Below are 23,011 nucleotides of genomic sequence, written 5' to 3' on the forward strand. Positions count from 1 at the left end.
TTAGGTCTGCATGAACAGATGGAAGTTGGTGCGGGTGAACTCCTGGTGGATGGTGTCGATGAGGGAGTCTGAGTCTGCGGTGTGCTCTGTGCCAGCCCTGCGCGGCTGGACCGGAGTGGTGTGCTCTGGGGTGTAGGTGAAGGAGAAGGTGCTGCGGTAGATGAGGCCATCCAGCCTGAGCAGGGACAGGGGCACGGTGATAGGGTGCCTCAGCGTCCTCCACTCTCCACTGAACACGGACACATCGGGAACCACGCACAACATGGACTTAGGGGCCCTGTGTGTTACACAGAAAAAGCAGACAGGGACAGATTAAAAGATGTGGCAATATGGTTATGAAACAGTTTGGAGCTCTTAGTTTTAGACTTGGTTTCGAATTGTCTGGAAAATAATAGAAAGTGGAAATGAAACAGTCAAAGTAGTAGGCTGAGATTGACAGGTCAAACCATCTGGGGGGTGTCATGCCCACATCCTTTACAAGCGCTCTCAGTTTAATACAGACACACTATTAGGTGTCACTCAACAGACCCTAAGCACCTGCCTTTGACCAAATCAGCTATGCATGGGATAAAGTCAGTTTCAGAAAATAAATTCCGACAAATCATTGGAATGAGGTAGCAGAACTACAGAAATAAAGAGGATACAGTCTTGCTCTTGTATACTGTCCTGCTTCCATCGTACTTAAGGGCTCCCCTGATGTCACCACATTTTCATGTCAAATATCCAAACTATGTATAGCTGGGGTGTTCAAAGATGCTAATATGGGAGTACTGTCAGAACGGTGCCCAGAAGGTGTCCTCTCACTGGGCCTCCTCACTGACACTCTCTCATGTGCGCCTGGCAAAGGTTATATGACCTGTGAAAAGATTTGAAGAGCTCCCTACAGACCACTTTCACTAGGTACTCTTTCACCAAATGTGGCTAGTCCCTGTTCTGCTTCAACTGCATGGCCAAGGATATGTGGTGAGGCTAGAAGAGAGTGCTGTCCTCCACCTCTTGTTTCAGTAAGATAGTTATTCCAGGTATGTGGAGCACTTTGAAAAAGTACCACTCATATCCCACATGGTAATTTCTCAAAGGTTCCTGCAGTTTACAAGGGGAGGGGGCGGAAGTGATAAAATTTGCAACAGACCGCTTGTAAGTGTACACAGACAAGACTCAGTCAGACACTCAGAAAAATTCCCCTGGGCTAAGCGATAAAATACGCACACTTGGTCCATTTAGCGCAATAACATACAGCTAAAGCAACTTGTTGCAACAAGTTTTCAGTTACATCCTTGTAAATAAATGTAATGTTCTCGGTGTAATGTTCTCTGAGAATAACTGATGTTATTTAATAGCACATGTCTGTAGCCACATGTGCTGTGCCAAATCCACATAGTTTTCTCACGTGAGAACACATTGTTATATACAACTAATTCCAACTGTGATATGCACAACTCTAATACGTATATATTCATATGCATTGTGCTAAATAATAAATAATGAAGTATACAGTGTTGAAGGATACCGTATATAAAGATCGTACCTGAACATCGTCTCTGCCTCAACGTCTCCAAACCAAACCTTCAGGTGAGAGCCAAAGTTTTCACCGTGCAATTCCAACATGGCCACATGGCCCCCCCCATTCAGCTAGAGATTTAAACAGAGACCACACAGGACTGAACAACCAAAAACAACAGACACAGACCTTTTCAATTTCATGCAAAAATGACTGAACACACATTCAGTGATTGTATGGAAGATCACATTTGTAAGAAAAAAGATATAATTTTGGTGAACATCCATCAACGGCACCTTTCTCTGTAATAGTGCATAAATGGCCAAATTACTTCATGAACTCTTTCATGTCTCCACTGCATTTCAAAAATGGACTTTGAAGTGTTGAAGTGCACTCCTGATTTACACATCAAGCCCACAATAATACGGCTACAAACATGACATTTTACAAAATGTGTTAAATTGCATGTTCTTGTGAAAATGGTGAAAATGACAGAGCAGAGTTTGACAAGGTGGCCTTTTTGCGGTAAAGAGGGGCACAACACAATGGCTACTAAAGCTCATCCACCACAAAAGAAGTTTACAATTGAATGGTCGGCAACTGACTTCTGGTTAGAAAATGGTGGGATTTCAAAATGTCGAGTATCTTTTAGTTTATAAATGTGTTCAGTTTAATATTTCCTACAAAGGTATTTTGCACAACTAAACTCATGTTGCACTGTCAATGTGCACTCCTTGTTGAAGGACATCTACAGTATATCACCTTATTATTACAGGCCTTGAATGGAACATATACTTGTTTTCATCAGCAGTACTATGGTTTCGACTGAGCTAAATACCAGGCAGAAGGGTTTTATTACTTTTATTATGATTTTAATATTTTAAGCCTATCGGAACATCAGGTTCTGATACGATGTTGACCATTATTTTATTGCTCCTGCTGCTTGCTTTTATTGATTTTATGTAAAGCACTTTGAATTGCAACTCTTGTACGAAATGTGCTATATAAATAAAGTCTTACTTACTTACTTACTTACTTCATGTAGGCCCCTAATCTAGTGTTCCCTGTTCTCACCTCCAGAGCTGTGATGACAGGAACAGGGCTGATAGAGCCTTGACTACAGGTCAGACTCTCGCTGAAGGTGTACTCCACCGTCTCTGTTCCAATGATGGTCCAACACGACCCATCGTTTAATAATTCTCTACTCGGCTCTTGTGGACATGGAGAGGCCTGTACACGAGACAGAGGAAAAGGCAGACAGATATTTATTTGTTCATTATTATTGTAAATATATATACAGTATATACACACACACACACACACACACACACACACACACACACACACACACACACACACACACACATACACACACACACACACACACACACACACACACACACACACACACACACACACACACACACACACACACACACACACACACACACATATCCTCCTGAGAACAAACCCATAGACTTGTGTCCTCTGTAGTTGACATTTGTTTGTCATGCATACCCTCTCACTCTTTTGAGCTATTCAGTACATGTTTCTTGGTTCCCGGGAGGATATATATATATAGAGAGAGAAGTAGAAACGGATGGGGATCATCACTCAAAAGCAACTACAAGTGCAGCATCTTCTTTTCTTCAGACACCGTCGGATATTCTGTTTCTCACTCAAAATTGATATTTGACACGGGTCCATAAATTCCACAAATTTTTCTGTGACACGTCTCAGTAGGGCTAATAGGGGGTTCTTCTGCTGGCCCTTCTCTGTAGTTACTCATTTCAGCAGTTTATGGAAAGCTGGGCTTTTAGCTGAGGTTTTTTCCACGGCATGGAATAGGGCCTGTAGAACAAGCTATAATGGTTTATTAAGCTAGACACATGCCATAAACATGTATGAGGTCATAGAGGTCCGAATGTCTGTACATTTTACAGATAAAAAGAAAAAAACGACTTTAAAGCTATATTCAACTGAATAAAAAATACAATGATGATATCTCCTCCGAGTGTCTGCATGTACAATTTCTTATTTAGTGTCTGATATGTGTGAGAGTTGAGAGAGGGCGCAGGTAACCAGCCCCTCCCTCCCAATACAGTTCAAATTTGGAAGGCAAGTAGGCAGCAGGTGGATTGCTCGTAAAATGGCAGCATACAGCATCCGGTAAGATGAAAGCAATGATTGACATGACATTATAAAACATGTTCCAAAATTGTTTCCTAGTACCACATCAGGAGTAGGCTATCTGCAGTCTACAGTATGAAAGATGTTCAATATGGAACACTGGTCATGATGAAGGGTAGGCTATGTCATACATAGCAGCATTTCACACAACATCACTGGTAAACCTGCACAGTATCAAGAACCAGTGTTCAATATGAAACATTTCAAACTAAATTTGCAAATGAAAGTAGCCAAGGTCCAATTTAATTTTGTAACGTTGTTCTGCATTAGTGTCTCAATCAAGTTTATTTTTATAGTTTTATAGCCTAGTTAGCTTAATATGTTGGCTCACCTTATTATTGTTTATGCTTTATACTCTAAGACTACATTTTAATACTAAATAATGCCCTTATTACCTAATATTCAAGCAGTCATGCTCATTAATATGATAACTATCATGCCTGTGTATTGTTGCATAATTATAATAGATTCATTCATTCTGCTCAGCTACCTCACAGTAAACTATCAACACAAGGTCCAATTCAGCAATGTCCAAACCCACAGAAAACAAGTAGAACAGAGGGAGAGACCAAAATGCACTATAAGTCTGTTTCTTAGGGAAGCCAAGAACCAAATCCCCCCCCCCCTCCTCCTCACACACACACACACAAAGGATCTTAATCACAAGTAAAATAGCTTTATGTAGTTGAATATTGAATATTTTTAACCCCACCGCCACCACCTCACTCGTTTTAAACCCTGGTTACTGCCCTGGCTACACATATGTTAACTAGTTGAAAGAAGTTGAGTTCTACTCTCTCAAAGTATGAGTATGGTGGTAAGATATGTTCTTTTGCATTCAGTCTTTCTTGTGAAGCATTGGCTTGTGAATGGCTCGTAACATTTACCTGGAACTGGATAATTTTCTCATTGGAGAGACACAAGTACACCTGGCTGTTGTCCTTGAACTGGAAAGCACATTTATGCAGCTGAGACACTGGCTCGTCCACATCCAGTATGGCATGCTGCTTATTGACTTTCCGAATTACCTTCAAAAAACATAAAAGGCTGTAGGAGGTTGCAGTCATTCATGTTTCACAGTAGTTTAGTGATGGGCCATTCAATACTAAAATAGTGTATTCTATACAGGTCACACTTAATTAATTTCATTCATATCAGAACTGGATCACCACATAACTGAAATAAGTCTGTTCAAGTTATAATGATTAATAAGAACTATGGAGAGTGTAACAGACCTTTTTGCATAGGCATAACGCATTCTGTGCTATGAAACGCATTCATTTATGTCAAAACCGTGTAACAATGTAAAGCCTTTTGTCCATGAAAAACACAAAGGCGTTAGCATTCTGTCTTCAAAACACTAAAGAGAGCACATTCTTTCGTGGACTGAAAACAAAACAGATGATTCAACACTGAATTGACTGAATGCTTTTCATTTTGTGGGCCGAGGGCTAAATGCACTTCTCACTTTGCTATTTTATTGAACGCATTTTATGCACGAAATAACTTTGGTTCAATACAGAAAGCAGTCCGTCCATGAAAGCACATGCTTCTTCAACTTCCGTAGATGTCATGGTTTTGTTAAAGTTCTAAATGAATTATGTCTAAAGGCTATATCACTGTATGTATGATGAGCACAAAAAAGATTTTGGTCCATACCTTCCATTAGAGGGCCAATTCCAGAATGCATTCAATCCACGTAAGCAGAGGCTTCTTGAACTTTTATACTTCATTAATCTATGCGTTTCATGGCACAGAGGGTGTTCTGTCTACACAAAAAGGTTTGTTGCACTTGGCGCACCACATAGAACATCTGCAGTATCCACGCATGCATACCACACATGCATACCACTTCAGACATTTCAAGCCATCTGCTACACTTCGGATGGCCCTGAGACCATACTGACTTACTTTTTCCAGTTTCCTGAGTGTACACTTTTTAAATTAAGGATGGTTGCACACAGACCACAAGACACAGGTTTGGCCTTGAGAGGTACCTAACTCACAGATTCGTGGACCCACTCACAGACACCACAGCCTGACTGCCTTCTGTTCCTCTGTTGCAGTCCACATGACTTTGAATCGTAATGCAACCAGAGAAAACCTGGCCAAGACTACGTGGAACTTTACATACAAAAATAACACTCCCACCCTGGAAACAAACCCATTAGAAATTTGCTTCACCTAAAGCAACATGATGAGGGTGCACATTACCTAAATCATCCAGTGTTTTAATAGAGCACAACTGTGGGTTTAAGATTAAATGTTAAATCAGCACATAACCAGGTGGGGGAAGACAAAGAGATCTCCCCAAAGGTACCAGTTGGGTGGAAATCTATATAGCTGCAAGCCATAAGACATAAGTGATACAGCCCAGAAATTAATAATAAAAGTCATTATTTTTCTAATAAAGCATGATATACTGTGCAACTGAGTCAATATTAAATTAAGACGCAATTAAGTCTCTGTATATTGAACAGAATCTGTACAGGACCTTTGCAAAAGCTTTGCTGGGTGTTATGTAATATCCTAGTCGCTGACAACCTTACTTTTACAACAGCCCTCATAGTTTTAGAAATGTAGAAATACGAAGAGTGTAGAATAGTACAGAGGGGAGTTTCAGCATTTTTTTTTCACACAGGGAATGAGAAGGTTGCTGCTCTGTGTTTCTTGGCAGTTCACAGTACCATTGGAGGTAGGGCCACTCCAGTGTCAGTGCACACTAGCTGGACCACACAGCCGTAGCAGATATAACCCTCACACACTGAGTAGTCCCCATGGGCCGAAGGCTGGTCTCCCACTGCAGACAGATACAAACAGTCCTACAGTGGTTATTGTTACCTTCATCATCAAACTGACTATTAAACAGATTTGCAGTCATGAATGGGAACCGTGTGAAGATCTGTTATGTGATTGTTCCCACCTAAAGTGATAGCGAAGGCGGTCCACTGCCTGGCACTGGCCACAAAAGCTCCATCCTCCACAGCCAGGTATCGCGTGCTAACTGTCTGGGACCGCAAACGGTTAAACAGGGAAACACGAGATCCTGAGGAAATGCACACTGAAGCAGACAGAAGGAGAATGGCAGGGAGAGAGAGATAGAGAGAGAGAGAGAGAGAGAGAGCGAGAGAGAGATGAAAAGGTGATTTTTATTAATACTGTGTGCAAATGTGCTCTGCCACATGTAAACCCATTCGCTCTCACACACACTCAAAAGGAAGACGTAGCATGACAAATGTACATCTGCCTCCTTTCACAGATAAAACACATTGTTCCATCTTCAGCAGTAGTGTGTGAAATTTGACGTCACCTCACTTGTGATCGCAGCTGTCAAACACTTATGGCACCTCTCCTTTTTACCTCTGGACAGCCGAAGTCAACAGAGAGTTTGCCTCTCGACTGTGTTCCAAGGTCAGAAGGTGAAATGTCGGCAGTTGCAAGCTTGACCTCTGACTGTGATCCCTTCCCTCTCCCTGCCACACACACACACACAGACACATAGACACGTAGACACACACACACACACACACACACACACACACACACACACACACACACACACACACACACACACACACACACACACACACACAGAGACACATCTCATTTCTCACAGTCAGCATTCTTCATGGACTGTCTCTTCTGGGACGGCTTGGAGATGACTTTTATCAGCTTGCTGTAAAAGGAGCCCACTTCCTGGCCGTTGCTGAAGAAGAGCTTGAGGATCAGGCGGAAGTGTTTCCTTTTGTCCGTGTCCGATATGTACAAGGTCTTAGCACAGGCAAACATCTGCCACAGAGGGACGACCAGAGAAAAAGACAGAGAGAAAGTGTGTGTGTGTGAACAACCATGAAAAACCATGTCTCCCATGTTCCTGTTGACTCTGTCAATAGTGCCCTCAAATAAAAATGCAGTTTAATCTAGACTGGGTAAATATATCGTCCAGTCTTGACATTTACTTTCAAATGCTGTTGATGTGCTTTTGGCCCATAAAAAGGCATCCCCTTTAACCTTGATCTACTCTCGCGTCACGTCTCTCACCCTGGTATCAGACTGCTCCTCGAAGCTTAGCTTGAAGGTGTCTGCCTGTGTGCCTTCTGTGCAGTCCAAGCTCATGTAGCCACAGAGTCGACAGCTGGCCTCTGCTAGTCCGGTAGCTGCACAAGACATGAACAACTCTGAATAATGTTCTTTCTGTCATAGGAATAGGAAGGGTGGTAAATATAGAAGGACTGATGACTGTCTACTTTTCCCCGCTTTGAGTGGCAGAGGTGCTGACCTTTCAGTTGCTCTTGTTTGAGTTTCCAGCCCGATCCGCTGAGGTAAACACATGGCGGGGGGCAGAAGAATCTGTGGACACACACGTAGTTTATTTACCACAAGACGTGCCTTGTTTTGCACTCTCTATGACCACAGTTGGAAGCCTTGAAGCATGTGGGTGGACAGTGATGATTTTTCGGCCTTCAACACTGAACTTTAACCTGATGGCGGGCCTAGTGAAGTGAGGTGGGTAATATAGTTTATACAGAGGGGCTTCACCGCCATATTCTCTGGGTTTGACAGCTGCGTATAGATATTAAGCAATTCACTCATTGCCCATGGTTCTGTAACTGACTGTTTGTCGCTGGTGGGCATTCCAAGCTGACCGTTGTTCCCTGTATGTTGCCCATTGTTAAAGTGCATCAAGCAGTAGGCTGTCTAGCTAGCTCAATATTAGCATAAACAAGAGAGTAGTCATATCGCTAGTCTGTCATGAAATGATAGCCAGAAGGTAAAGTGCTGTGCAGTGAGTAAATCTCACCCACCGACACCTTAAGAGATATTCTAGCGACAGAGCTAGCCTCAGAGCATGATCACCTCCCATGCCTGAGGTTGCTAGTTTTAGTCCAGCGCAAGACTGTGCATGTCCACATAACCCAGGTTACATTAGTGGCGTGACCTGGTTTGGGAGTGAGGATTAGTTGGTGTACCAACAAGTAATAGTTTGCCTGAGTTGTAAAAAAAAATATCCATGAGAAGATCACACACACACACACACACACACACACACACAGCGTACCGTTTCTCGTTACCATAAGACTTCTGTGCCACCTTGGCATGTAGAATCCGTACAGTCTGGTCTGGGTGAAACTGCAGGTACTGTCTCACTGAATCGCGGGTGATCCTGGGCAGTGAAGAGAAACTCTGATCCACCCGAAGAGGAACACTGCAACATTAAACCACCAGAGCACAGCACATTTGAACTAATGGCAGCTGCTGGAAAATGCTTTAACACATCATAAACTACCCTGCGATTCAAGACACTTTATAGCTGATAGAATACACTAAGCAGAGCAGGTCTTTCATGCTTCATTGGGACATGTAGTAGCTCCGACTTTCATTTTAAGGATTATTGTACCATTCATGTACTCTTTTCCGTTGTTTTAATACATTTGTAAACATGCAGACTTATGCGATATAGCAGCAGAGAATGATGTAGAATCTTTTAAAGTCACAATGAAATTCTGTCTTCCTCTCAGGCACAGAGTGGAGCGTACAATAAATGTTTTCCATGGTTATGCGATGGGCTCAGTCTGTGGGGTAAGAACAGTTCGTACCCGATTCCCTCTCTGGCCCAGCCTGTCCATCTAGGCGTAATGGGTAAAGCAACATGGTCCCGACCAGACGGTGACAGAGAAGCAACCAGGAAGCCTGGCAGCCTCAAATGGCTTACATTTGGCTCTCTTCCTTACAAACACATTCCATTACGCCAAGCACAGCTCTCGGGAATGATGCAGCATTGTAAACACACATAGTCATTTCTTCCTCTTCCCAAAAACCACTCTCGAGTGCAGTTCCATGCGCTTTTTCACTGTGTGCACAATGAAGACCATAGTAGCCTTTCTGAGAATACACTACACACACATGCTCAGGAAGTAAGCTCAACAATATCATGAAGTCAAGGAGGATGCAGTGCCAAAGGCACCGGCCAGCAAAGGCCAGCAAGACCACTCCCCCACAACCAGGCAATGCTCCAGGATTAAAGGCCCATTTCAGAGGGTTCACTTCAGTTGGTTGACCCTGCAGCTGGCTAAAGATGTGAAAGGCAGCAATTCTCAACAAGTTTTACAACAGCCTCTACATCTAATTACAGTGATGTGTCGACAATGTCAAAAGGTGCATGATAAAAGCAATCACAATCATGACTTCAGGCCAAACTGTTTAAAAGTAGAGGAAACAATGGACATCCATACTTGGGCAGGGTTCAGCAAAAGAGGGGTTAATGGTTAGATCCCAGAATCGGTGAAAAGGAATTTGACCTTTTCCTGGCAATGTACGAAATTTCACAACAATCACTGTGAAATTTCCCCATACAAATGTAGAGTATTGATAATGATGTCTGAAATGTCAGAGTACCGTGTAATGCAAATTAATAGATTAATTAATTGAGATGTCTGGGAAAACAAATTCTTAGCAAAGACTTTGTAAGCCCCCCTTGGGAATGACAATGGCGTTTTTAAAGAGTTCCTTTCTTTCCTTTAAAAAAAAACATTTGCCTCCCTTGAAAATGGGCTTCAAACTGAGTTAAACAGTCTGTTTCGATTTATCATCAGCATTTTTAGGCTTGGAATACGGTCCGTAATGTTCTGCATGTCAAAAAGGACAAGCAATCAAGAACAAAGAGTGGATAGAAGGAGATATACTAGGCAGCAGGGTGCCATTTTGAGCATGGAGGAGTATTAATTGTTCTTGGCACTGCAGTGATGTGTGTTTCCCTAAGGGCCCGCATAGCTGTTGTGGAGGACTGGGCACTGAAAGGCTGCACCATGCTGCTGCTCAGAGTATATTACAAAAGATGCCTTCACAATAGAGGTGAACTAAGTTCTATGTTGTTGGGAGGGTGAACAGACCCAAGACTCAGGGTACTGACGATTCTTAATTAACCGGCACAATGAAATTAGGTTGCGTAACTTCATTTTCTTCCCACTGTCAGGGCGTTCAGGTGATATGCACATCATGCCATTTGACAAGACTAGAATGAACATAAACCATCTGTGTAAAAGCTTTTCCATACTTTACTAGCAATGGTCTTGATGATGTGAAAATGTTTGGCTTGTGTAGAGAGAATTCAAAAGTGAAGGCTCAGTCATGGGGATGGATTCACACTATGCTTGAGCTGTCTGCCCAAACACAGCCAAGTGAGAGGTTTCATTTGGGATTTCCCTCGAGGGGTCAGGGGGTCAAGAGAGCAGACCTGATGGCATTTCACACCGGGAGCACCTTAGGGCAAAGAAGCTATACCACTATGGTATGTCAACGGTCTAAAACTTTACAACTGTTTTAAAGAAAGACAGCATCTAAAATGCATTTGCTCCTTTTTTCTGGTTTATGGTGTTCCAATTTTGGTTGATCTGGTATTCCGTGACACCGGACTAGGGATTACTTTTTTAAAATGTTTATATTTTTATTGGAATACAAATTTAAGATGTTCCTCAAAATACAAAGACATCTTAATGTAAACTTAAATGTGAATACGTTTAGGAGTAAAAGTCTATGCTCTGTGTGTTGAGATTGCATCTTGTCGGTCCTCTGTACCGTCACCTCCCCAAAAAAGTCAAAGTCGTCCTGCGCTCCCGTTTCACTGGGGGTGGGGTCTAGATTTTTAAACATGCTACTTGGATTAAATACCTGTCCAAACTCTTAGTCGTCCTGTTCACTTCGGAACAACAACTAAGTTAAAACCGCTCTCTGAAGAACGACTTTCAGGGGTTCAGTCTTAGCACCACTGCCGATTTGAGTGTGAGCATTCAGTTGATACATTTGGGGAGAGCTGGATACCACTGACTCTCACTGGACTCTCTCGTTCTAAAATCAGCGGAGTTTTGTGCGTGGAAGACGTCTTGTTACCTGTCCCATTCAGAGGAGCGCAGTTCTGTTCTCCCCAGCAGCGTGCCCAGGTGAGTTAGCGAACTCCCAGGTGTATACAGGTGCGGGGCATCTATTGTTTCCAAATGCTGAGGCCCTGAGAAAGTGGCAGAGGAAAGTATTTTTAAGCTTTAAAAAACACAAGGACCAATATTTGTACCTGTTGATAAATGTAGTTTTTTTTATCGTGCACAAGTGGGATACATGCAGACGTGCAACTGTGTATTATTTTACCTCAGCCAGCGGAGGTTTTATTGGATAATTTGATGCTGGACAGAATTAACACGTCTCAATTTAAATAACACAGTCCGAGTCAATTTAAATAACACAGCAGTCCGAGTCAAGCTTAAAAGCGCACGAAGCTAATATTCTCTTTGACAATAATGTTACTAAAACGACAAAAGCTTAATTTCTCTGTTCATACACTGATAGGATTGCTAATTGTGGGGCTCACACATTGACCAATACAATACAAAAATTATGAGTCATTCACAACACATGTGATATCAATATATCTGTAGAATTGTGTTAAATATATCAAAAATACTTTGATCAGAATGTCCTTTCACGTCTTTTAGAGATGACTGGCGGAGTTAACCTTACTTTTTTAAGGTTGCGCATTAGTAAAATGGCATTTGTCCTAATGGTCTACAATACTATAATGAACAACTATCTGAACAAGAGTTGTTTGCTTGTAGAGGAAAGGTTATATACAAATACATCAAGAATAGTGCAGGCTTAATGTAGGGATTTGAGCTTAATTCATTATCTTTTTTAACCCATTAACAAACAATAGTCATTTTGCAGCATTTAGCGCATGGCGTGAAAACAAGGATGCAATTCCTTGCACTTTTGCGTTCTTTATTAAGTTTGTTCTTATTATTATTGTTTGCAGTCTGAGAGCTCTGTGCTGCTGAGAATTCTTTTTTAGGATGAACGAAAATGTGTGGGTGCACAGTGGTAGCCTGGAGTTGTGTGGGGAAAAAATGCTAACGGTAGCAAAGCACACATCTGCTTTCAATCCATTAGTAACAAGAAGCTGATGTGTCCTTATGTTAGAATGTGGCAAAGCTGTCATTCAAATTTGAACTAGAGACATATCTATCTACCCCCCCCCCCCCCCCCCCCCCTCTCTCTCATTTTGTGTCAATTCATATCATCTATCATCTCCTCCATTTTAACGCCATGCTCCATGTCAAACTATTTGAATGTTTACACGATGACTTACCCCATGGAGATCCTTGGGGTTGAGCTTATTTAATAATGTTTAAACAGTTTACCTCAGGGATAGTTCTAGGTTGTAAGAGTGCTCTCTATACCTCCCCCGTCTTGCCACAAGCCAGTACTGTTAATGGTCCCCCCCTGGTATTCACAGGTGCTGTCACTCAACGACCAAATATACAAACTCTCCTCTTACTTTCAGTCCCAGTCTGTTCAGCCAGTAGTGCACGCAGAGCCACTCACCTTTTCTACTCTCCTTCGTAGCATCTGGACCCCTGTGGTCCTGCATCACACTGGCAGAAAAATCAATCTCAATACTTTTACGTATCAGAAAAGTACACTTGGATGATCCCCAACAGGTCACTCATCTGTCTGCGGATGAACCCATTCCTGACATGTGGAGTTTGTGTAGAATTAAGCTGTGAGAAAAGGGCAAACACCCAGCCCTACTCTACAACAAAAATCTCTTATGGCTACAGTGGTGTGTCTACTGCCCTGTGACTGGTGTGCTCACCCCCCCCAACCTCCTATGTTTGTTTTCAGAGATTGTCACCTGTTGAGTTCTCACCTGTCTGTACTCACAGCAAACACTCCTGAAGACACAGAGCCACTGTAACAATAACTGGCCACCCACGTACCATTGCCTGGCTGTGAGAGTAACTTACAGCTACATGTTAAAGGGCATCTTCCTTTTTCAGAAGTAAACAAGACTTACACCTGTATTATGTATTAACTTAGCAGCAATAACAACAGTAAGCTGCACTTCCTGAAAAGTCCCCTTGGCCAGGAATGATGGAACTGATGGTTTAAACCTTCCCCAGGCCTCCTCCAATGCTACATTTGATGGATGCATGGAAGTTGCATTAGCATCTGTATTCCCAAAGGGGGAGCTCTGACATTTGGGGCTATTATTTTTAACTTGTCAGCAGCATGTGCTTTTTAGTTTCCAAAAGTTTGCAATGGATGAAAACAGATCACACGCTGCTTATGGTGTTGGTGCCTCTGGTGAAAATAAAGCTTTTTTCACGCAGGCACAGGCCACCACACACCACCCACGTGTATTCACTGTTAACGTGAGCCTTGAAAGTGGGTACCAAAATGTGTTACTTTCAGCTTTGTATGTTGTAAGAAATAGGCTTAATTACTAGTATGAAATATCAGGGAAATATTCTGGGTAAAATCCCAGTGGTTTTGGTAACACAGTCTTGCTGACTCTGTCCGAAATTTGCCTGAGTCATATTTCAGATTCTCCTCCACCTTAACCAACTTGGGTTTAAACCTTCACTTAACAGACAATTCCTTTGGCTAGACGTCGAGCTTAGCAGTGGGCCTTTCACTGAAAGCATTGAGTAAACATTGTAAATGGCCCCGCATGCGTTTTTCTCAGTGTTTAATTATAGAGGGTATATAATATGGTGACCCCCGGTGAGGGGAACCTCAGAGCTGAACTGGTGCTGCACTGGAGCACACTGGGCTTCTTTGTGGAGGGTGGACGGGCATCAAGCCAGGCTCTGGTTACAGCAGTTGCTTCCTGAGACAGGCCCCAAGTTATCCACAGAGGCCTGTAGGGGCCATGGCATCGAGGGGGCCACTGCTCTGAGGGGCGGTCTGTGCATCTCTTTCACTCTGACTACCTTCCTTTTTTCGCTCACACACATTCTCTCTTTTTTTTTTTACATGACAGTATAGACTGCATACTCAGTTCCATACCATTTTAGCACATTTTTATTAGGTTATGACAAATGTGTTATGCATAATGACAGGTGTGTGGTTGTATATACTGTATATATGTACTTGTATGTAAAATGTAAATATTACTCTTAATACAAAACCATGGTTTATATTTGTAAAATAAGAATTTTACTGAGCTCCAATGAAGACAGTTGAAATGAGAATAGGACGTTTGAGAGGAGTTCTAAAGAAACATCCAGTGGGCATCAAGCACAGACATAAATCAGTGACAAAACAATTGAGAGTCCTCCAACTCTTACTCATAGATAGAGAGAGAGAGAGAGAGAGAGAGAGAGAGAGAGAGAGAGAGAGAGAGAGTGAGAGAGAGAGAGAGAGAGAGACAGAGAGAGAGAGAGAGAGAGAGAGACAGAGAGAGAGACAGAGAGAGAGAGGTGGATAAACTGTCACAGTCCCTGTTCTCTGACCAGGGGGAGAGAACAGCCTTTTGTTATGACTGTTAGATCTGACAAGAGGTCTTTTTGGAAACACTTCCCAGACATTGTTATTTTCCAGCAATTACCTCACGTAGTGTTTGAACTCGTTGCCTGCAGTCATGTGAGTGATTCATGGGCAGATTATTCCCCTTCTGTGGGCGTTTGTTAGGAATGGCTTCTGTGCAGGCTAAGCCATCTGTTCGACGGTGTTTTTTTATGGAAGGGCCAGGCAAGGAATGCGACGTTGCTTTAAGTGCACACTGTGACCTGGAGCTGTCTTCTCTCATGCAGGGTTATCTGAATCCAGCGCAAGAGCATCCAAGCACCCAACGGCCTGAACATGAGAGTCCTGTTGGTCTGCGCGACTGTGCTCATAACTCTGGCAGTGGTGTCAGAGGCGAGACCAAAAGCAGGTCAGCCAGTCTCAACCATACCACACACTAATGCTTCTACCAGGAATGGTGGCCTAAACCATTTACAGATTAAAGCTATTGAATATCATTGAGTCATATGAAAATGATCCAATAACAATGAAATTGTACTGTGATACATAAATGATATACTTACATTAACAAAGTTATTTCTTTGAGTATTATAATGCCTTAAAGTCTTATTACAACTAATAAAATTCATATGTCTGGTTTCCAAGTCATAAACTGTCATCCTACCCTTTTGAGCTTATTAACTCCCTCGGTGAATAATGTGTCATGCATGAACCTTCTCATATTTACAGCTTCAAAAGAGAAATGCAAGGCAGGGCCAGTGGATCTGGTCTTCATCATCGACGGCTCACGGAGTGTGCGTCCCCATGAGTTCGAGACCATGCGCAAGTTCATGATCGACATCATCCACGAGATGGACATCGGGGCCACCGCCACACGCGTGGGAGTGGTGCAGTACTCCAGCCAGGTGCAAAACGTCTTCTCTCTGAAGACCCACACCCGCCTCAAGGACATGGTGAAGGGCATCAACGAGATCATCCCACTGGCACAGGGCACCATGACCGGCCTGGGCATCCGCTACGCCATGAACGTGGCTTTCTCCCCCGAGGAGGGCGCCCGGGCCAATGTGCCCCATGTGGCAGTGATTGTGACCGATGGGCGTCCTCAGGATCGCGTGGCGGAGGTTGCCGCGGCTGCCCGCGAGTCTGGCATTGAGATTTTCACCGTGGGCGTGGGAAGGGCTGACATGACCTCACTGCGTGCCATGGCTTCTCCACCATTTGAAGACCACGTCTTCCTGGTTGAGAGCTTCGATCTTATCCATCAGTTCGGCCTACAGTTCCAAGACAAACTGTGTGGTAAGAGTGTATTTTCATCACCTTCCACTGTACAGAGTAGAGCCTAAATGTGTCGTACTATTTACAACTTATGTTGCCTTTAACTGTAATATAACTAGATATGTAAGTCTTCCTTCACTGTCTTTCAAACTGTTCTAAGAAATTACAGCTGGGATTAGCAAGAGTCCTTAACCCTCGCAATGGACAATAAAATGTACTTATGTACTTATTAAGGAATCGACCTATGTGTGGACTCTGAACACGGCTGTGAGCACATCTGTGAAAGTTCACCAGGCTCCTTCCAATGCCTGTGTATGCCCGGTTACACACTGAACGAGGATGGCAAGACCTGTACACGTAAGTCTCATTGCATCATGAGATGTTTAAGACAGTCTAATGGGATTCAGCATTCTCTGCCAAGTGACGTTGTGTGCTTCCATTTATACAGCTTGATATTTGTCGTTGATATACCTGTAACTGTATATGAACTGTAAATGTAACTGAGGTACAGCACACTCCTACACCTATGCATTATATGTGATTGTAGAAGACTGAAAAGACTAACTCAAGTGCTGTTGCGTTATTTTACATTAGCATTTCATGCTAACGTATGAAAAATTGCAAATTTCAGAACACAGAGGCTAAAAAGCTTTTTTCCTAGAGCATCTATTTTTTAAAAATGTTTAGCTTTATAAAGGATGATTCTTGAAAGTGGGCAAGCAAAATAAAATGATAAATTGTTATTAAGAAGGTTTACCCAAACACCATATGCACTATAACTCCACACGTTTGTATTGTGTTTCAGCAATTGACCTTTGTGCTGAGGGCAAACATGACTGTGAGCAAATCTGCAACCCCACGCCTGGTGAATTCACATGTGCCTGCAAACCTGGATACACCTTAAACAAGGACAAGAAGACGTGTACAAGTTAGTGATGACAACACAACGGAACGATTCATACTATAATCACCAAGTTTGTCACACACACAACCTGTCCACTAGTGTCCTCATGGGTACCTTATACCCATGTTCAGGCTTTTAGCTTGCTAACTAGCTAACATAATTGCAATAACAGTAACGGCTGCATTAATGGCATCAGGCATGCCAGATGTCTCACGTACTATTTTTTTGATAAATATGCGCATGTTTGCACAATAATGTTGAAACTTGTCCACAGGCTTCACTATGTCAATGGGAAAGGGTCACTATTGCCAAACAACAGGGACTCCTGCTCTACTAGGAATTGACATATCACTAAAAGTGGTTTTCATTCATTTTGGATTATTTCCAAATTAACTGTGATTTCACAGTCACGGCTTCTAGAATATACCATTTATCCACATATTTCATTCACTATACACTCTAGAAATTTGCATTGTGTTCCAGTGATTGACCTTTGTGCTGAGGGCAAACATGACTGCCAGCAAATCTGCAACCCCACGCCTGGTGAATTCACATGTGCCTGCAACTCTGGATACACCCTAAATGAGGACGAGAAGACTTGCTCAAGTTAGTGATGATGAGCCAAAAGAAAACAATTCATGTTATTAACTAGCCTGGATACCAGCCTGAACTCCGCCCACAAATGTTTTGGTCTGGGAGATTCAGTCTGGAATCGAGCTAGTTGGGAGGGTTTAAACGTTTCAAAAATGTTGAGAAAGCAATCTAAACCAATCAAATTGTAAGGGCGGGCTTTATACGTTGATGGACAGATGACCTGATGATAGATAGAATACCGGTATACATCGAACAAAGATGGCGCCGTCTCGGGAGCTTAGTGGGACATATTTGATATGATTTAAGCTATCTACACGACTTTTTTTATGTCTACATTGACTCGGTTAGTTGTGTATACGCAACACCAATGTTGCCTAGGATTGTAGGTTTTAACTTAAGCACTCTAGACCATTATTGAAAGGTTATGCTAACAGCGTAGACAAAAAAAACATTGAAACCAATGGTAGCTTCTAGCCTTGAGTGCTAATTAAGTAACGTGAGCAGGCATATCTCAACAGATATTGACAGCGCATTCATTTTGAAAGAGGAACAGAGAAACGCGATCAAGGCATTTGTCGATTGAAAAGATGTTTTTGCCGTCCTTCCTACGGGATCAGGTAAAAGTTTAATCTATCGTAATAATAGCCTACTACGTTGCTCTGATTGGTTCTAGGTATCCAATTCAGCGAAGAGGAATTTTCTTTCCTGGTTCGTTGAAACACGCCCCATAATCACAGCCCAGTGGTCCGGTCTCAGACTCATATTCTGACTAGAATTATGAGTATGACATCGTCAGGCTAGTTATTTACCATTACCTCTACCCTATTAGAAGGCGGCACAAGAGATAGGTGTTTGGGGTGGGCTGGGGGCTGGTGGTGGTTTCTTGGTAGGTCTGGGGGGAGTAGCTGCAGCAGAAAATAAAGATGTGAAATGGCTTTCCATGGGTTTCTGTCAATTTGGATAAGTTGGGACATTTCAGAAGTTTAGGCCATTAACTCCCCAAGGCGAGGTTCAAGTATTTTAGGTATTGTTAAATATGAGTAACATTCTACTGGTCCTTGTAATCTACATTTATTTATGGATATGCTTGTATTGAGTGTAGAGCCGATGCTTAATGTGAACCAAATAAGCCTACAAAAGAGCTTAAAGATTTTTGGGGAAAATTCATGAGTTTGGAGTATGTTAATGTTGTAGGTCCAAGCTACATATGAAAATCTTTCAAAGCCTCAGCACAAACATACCCTATAACTGAAGTTCCAGCACCAGTCAGTTGGTGGGTTTTGGTTTTGAGTGTTGCTAGCTAACTAGCTAACACGTCACATACAATAACAGCAAGGACCATCCTTGTGGCATCAGGCATACTAGATTTCCCTGACAAATGTATGCATGTGTCATCAATTGTTTTAAAAATCACACAACGTCACTGATTATGTCAGATAAATATCACTACAGAAGAAAGCCACTCGCTTGGATAGAAATATTCGTCTGAAACCCAGTTACAGAATGTTTAACCATCATTTTAGATTTAGTAACATAATTCTCACAGAGAAATATACTTGAAAAACCCTTTCTTTTTAAGTTGCAGCAGGACCATATTGAACTCTCTTAGTACTTCAAACTAAATTATCCAGACATTTCATTCACTATACACTCTAGACATTTGCATTGTGTTCCAGTGATTGACCTTTGTGCTGAGGGCAAACATGACTGTGAACAAATCTGCAACCCCACGCCTGGTGAATTCACATGTGCCTGCAACTCTGGATACACCCTAAATGAGGACGAGAAGACTTGCACATGTTAGTGATGGCAGGGCACTAGAGAATAACTGATGTTTGCCACCAGCAACTCCACCTTATCGTATTGTGAACACACACACACACACACACACACACACACACACACACACACACACACACACACACACACACACACACACACACACACACACACACACACACACACACACACACACACACACACACACACACACACAAACACACACACACACAAACTATACACAAATGAAGACATGGCTACCATGGACAAATGTTCAGGCTTTTAGCTTGCTACCTAACTAACTAGCTAAGACACCATATGCAATAACTGTAATGGCTTCACAGTTGGCATCAGGCATGCAATCTCAAATGTAATTTCCTTGATAAAATGCATGTTATGCCAACTGTGTATTTTAACATGTCCAAAAGGTTTATAGGTTCAGTTAGTTTAGGCCACTAAAAGGCGGGCCTATCAGTCTGAAGCCTAATTACTGAATGTAAAGACCAGGATGTTGTATATTGCCACATTTTGCCACATAATTCCATGCACTTCACACTTCAGACAATTGCATTGTGTTCCAGTGATTGATCTTTGTGCTGAGGGCAAACATGACTGTGAACAAATCTGCAACCCCACGCCTGGTGAATTCACATGTGCCTGCAACTCTGGATACACCCTAAATAAGGACGAGAAGACTTGCACAAGTTAGTAATAACAGGGCACTAGAGAATAACTGATATTTGTCACCAGCAACTTACTCTTGAAACATAATGTCACATACTGTCCACCAATGAAGAAATTACTATATTCAGCACAAGTTCAGGCATTTTTAGGTTTGCTTCCCAGCTAACATATGGCATGCAATAACTGTAATGACTGCGTGAGTGGCATCAGGCATGCTAGACATCTCAAATTTCATTTCTGTGAAAAACATGCTTGTTTTACCAATACATTTGAAACACCTCAAAAGCTTCCCAGGCTGAGTAAGGTAATGTCAGCAAAGAATATTGATGTGCATTACCACTCTAAATATGAAATATATCCAGACATTTCACATTCACTAAATTCTCTAGACATTTGCATTGTGTTCCAGTGATTGACCTTTGTGCTGAGGGCAAACATGACTGTGAGCAAATCTGCAACCCCACGCCTGGTGAATTCACATGTTCCTGCAACTCTGGATACACCCTAAATGAGGACGAGAAGACTTGCACAAGTTAGTGATGATGAGCCAAAAGAAAACAATGCATATTATTCATCACCAACTTTACTCCATAACAGTCTCGCAACACATAGGCCCACATTGTTGACCAGTAAAAACAGTGGCTACCTTAGACAAATATTTCATATTGCTTGCTAGCTAACTAACTAGATAATGCATGACATGTAATAACTGTAATGGCTGTGTAATTGGCATCAAGCAATCCCCACATTCCCTTGACAACCATGTACATGTTCTACTAATAATTGAAATGTCTCAAAGCTTCAATGTTTCCGAAAGATATGCTCACTACCACCAAAGAACAAGTTAACTTGCTGGAAATTGGCATATCAATCTGAAACCTTGTTAGTGGGTGTTCATCAATCGTTTTGGAATTAGTCACAAGGCAATTCTCAATTTCAGGCACAGATTTTTAATGACGATACTGAGAAATGTTGACGCTTCACATTTCGGAAAAAGGCAGAAATTTCATTAACTTTACACTCTAGACATTTGCATTGTGTTCCAGTGATTGACCTCTGTGCTGAGGGCAAACATGACTGTGAACAAATCTGCAACCCCACGCCTGGTGAATTCACATGTGCCTGCAACTCTGGATACACCCTAAATGAGGACGAGAAGACTTGCACAAGTTAGTGATGATGAGCCAAAAGAAAACAATGCATATTATTCATCACCAACTTTACTCCATAACAGTCTCGCAACACGTAGGCCCACATTATTGAACAGTAAAAACAGTGGCTACCTTAGACAAATATTTCATATTGCTTACTAGCTAGCTAACTAACTAGATAATGCATGACATTTAATAGCAGTAATGGCTGTGTTATTGGCATCAAGCAATCCCCACATTCCCTTGACAACCATGTACATGTTCTACTAATAATTGAAATGTCTCAATGCTTTAATGTTTTCGAAAGATATGCTCACTACCACCAAAGAACAAGTTAACTTGCTGGAAATTGGCATATCAATCTAAAACCTTGTTAGTGGGTGTTCATCAATCATTTTGGAATTAGACACAAGGCAATTCTCAATTTCAGGCACAGATTTTTAATGACGATACTTAGGAGTTTTGACGCTTCACATTTCAGAAGAATGCAGATATTTCATTCACTATACACTCTAGACATTTGCATTGTGTTCCAGTGATTGATCTTTGTGCTGAGGGCAAACATGACTGTGAACAAATCTGCAACCCCACGCCTGGTGAATTCACATGTGCCTGCAACTCTGGATACACCCTAAATGAGGACGAGAAGACTTGCACAAGTTAGTGATGACAGGGCACTAGAGAATAACTGATGTTTGCCACCAGCAACTCTACTTTGTTATGCCTATAGCATGCACACACACACTATGCATTGCCCACCAATGACGGGATGGTTACCTTGGACAAATGTTCAGTCTTTTAGCTTGCTAGCTAACTAACTAGCTAAGACGTCACATGCAATAACTGTAATGACTGCATAATAAGCATCAGGCATGCCAAATATCTGAAATTTAATTTCCTTGATAAACATACAGGCTTTGCTACTAAATGTTAACATTTAACACAGCTTTAATGGTTCAGTTAGGGTTATTATCACCAAAGAATACGATCTCCTCTATCCCTGTTAAAAATTGATCTGTCCTCCTGAAACCTGGTTACTTGGTGTAAAGACCAAACTAAGGTTTACTGGCACTTCAAACACAAAAATTATCCAAAAATGTTAATCGCTTTTATTGGACAATTTGCATTGTGTTCCAGTGATTGATCTTTGTGCTGAGGGCAAACATGACTGTGAACAAATCTGCAACCCCACGCCTGGTGAATTCACATGTGCCTGCAACTCTGGATACACCCTAAATGAGGACGAGAAGACTTGCACAAGTTAGTGATGATGAGCCAAAAGAAAACAATTCATATTATTCATCACCAATTTTGCTCCATAACTGTCTCGCAACATGTAGCCCCACATTGTCGACCAGTAAAAACAGTGGCTACCTTAGACAGATATTTCATATTGCTTGCTATCTAACTAACTAGATAATGCATGACATGTAATAGCAGTAATGGCTGTGTAATTGGCATTAAGCAATCCCCACATTCCTTCAACAAACATGTACATGTTCTACTGATATTTGAAACGCCTCAAAGCTTCAATGGTTCAGAAAGAACAGGGTCACTCACTTCAAATTGGCATATAAATCTAAAACCTTGTTAGTGGGTGTTCATCAATCATTTTGGATTTAGTCACAAGGCAATTCT

At 42.0% G+C, this 23,011-nt stretch overlaps 2 protein-coding genes across 2 annotated transcripts in view; one reads left to right on the plus strand and one right to left on the minus strand.

The window, feature by feature from the left end:
- rbpjl (recombination signal binding protein for immunoglobulin kappa J region-like) lies at window positions 1-13,106 on the minus strand (the record flags this gene model as incomplete). The annotated part of the gene is made up of 12 exons (XM_080846750.1): window positions 1-277; window positions 1,529-1,632; window positions 2,576-2,731; window positions 4,579-4,719; window positions 6,379-6,491; window positions 6,615-6,752; window positions 7,306-7,480; window positions 7,733-7,848; window positions 7,971-8,041; window positions 8,751-8,897; window positions 11,579-11,693; window positions 13,061-13,106. 12 exons carry the CDS (start codon window positions 13,104-13,106, stop codon window positions 1-3), a joined length of 1,599 nt encoding a protein of 532 aa, XP_080702876.1.
- Window positions 11,389-23,011, plus strand: part of matn4 (matrilin 4) — a gene marked incomplete at its 3' end in the record, with an annotated part of 18,141 nt that continues 6,518 nt past the window's right edge. The window contains exons 1-10 of the mRNA XM_080846751.1: window positions 11,389-11,628; window positions 15,274-15,395; window positions 15,716-16,282; window positions 16,496-16,618; window positions 17,067-17,189; window positions 20,120-20,242; window positions 20,632-20,754; window positions 21,269-21,391; window positions 21,910-22,032; window positions 22,511-22,633. Coding sequence (XP_080702877.1) covers window positions 15,323-15,395; window positions 15,716-16,282; window positions 16,496-16,618; window positions 17,067-17,189; window positions 20,120-20,242; window positions 20,632-20,754; window positions 21,269-21,391; window positions 21,910-22,032; window positions 22,511-22,633 — 1,501 coding nt within the window. The 5' untranslated portion in view covers window positions 11,389-11,628; window positions 15,274-15,322. The remainder of the gene's footprint in view (window positions 11,629-15,273; window positions 15,396-15,715; window positions 16,283-16,495; window positions 16,619-17,066; window positions 17,190-20,119; window positions 20,243-20,631; window positions 20,755-21,268; window positions 21,392-21,909; window positions 22,033-22,510; window positions 22,634-23,011) is intronic.

The sequence above is a fragment of the Sprattus sprattus genome (genome assembly GCF_963457725.1).
Source record: "Sprattus sprattus genome assembly, chromosome: 10".
Classification (NCBI taxonomy): Eukaryota; Metazoa; Chordata; class Actinopteri; order Clupeiformes; family Clupeidae; genus Sprattus; species Sprattus sprattus.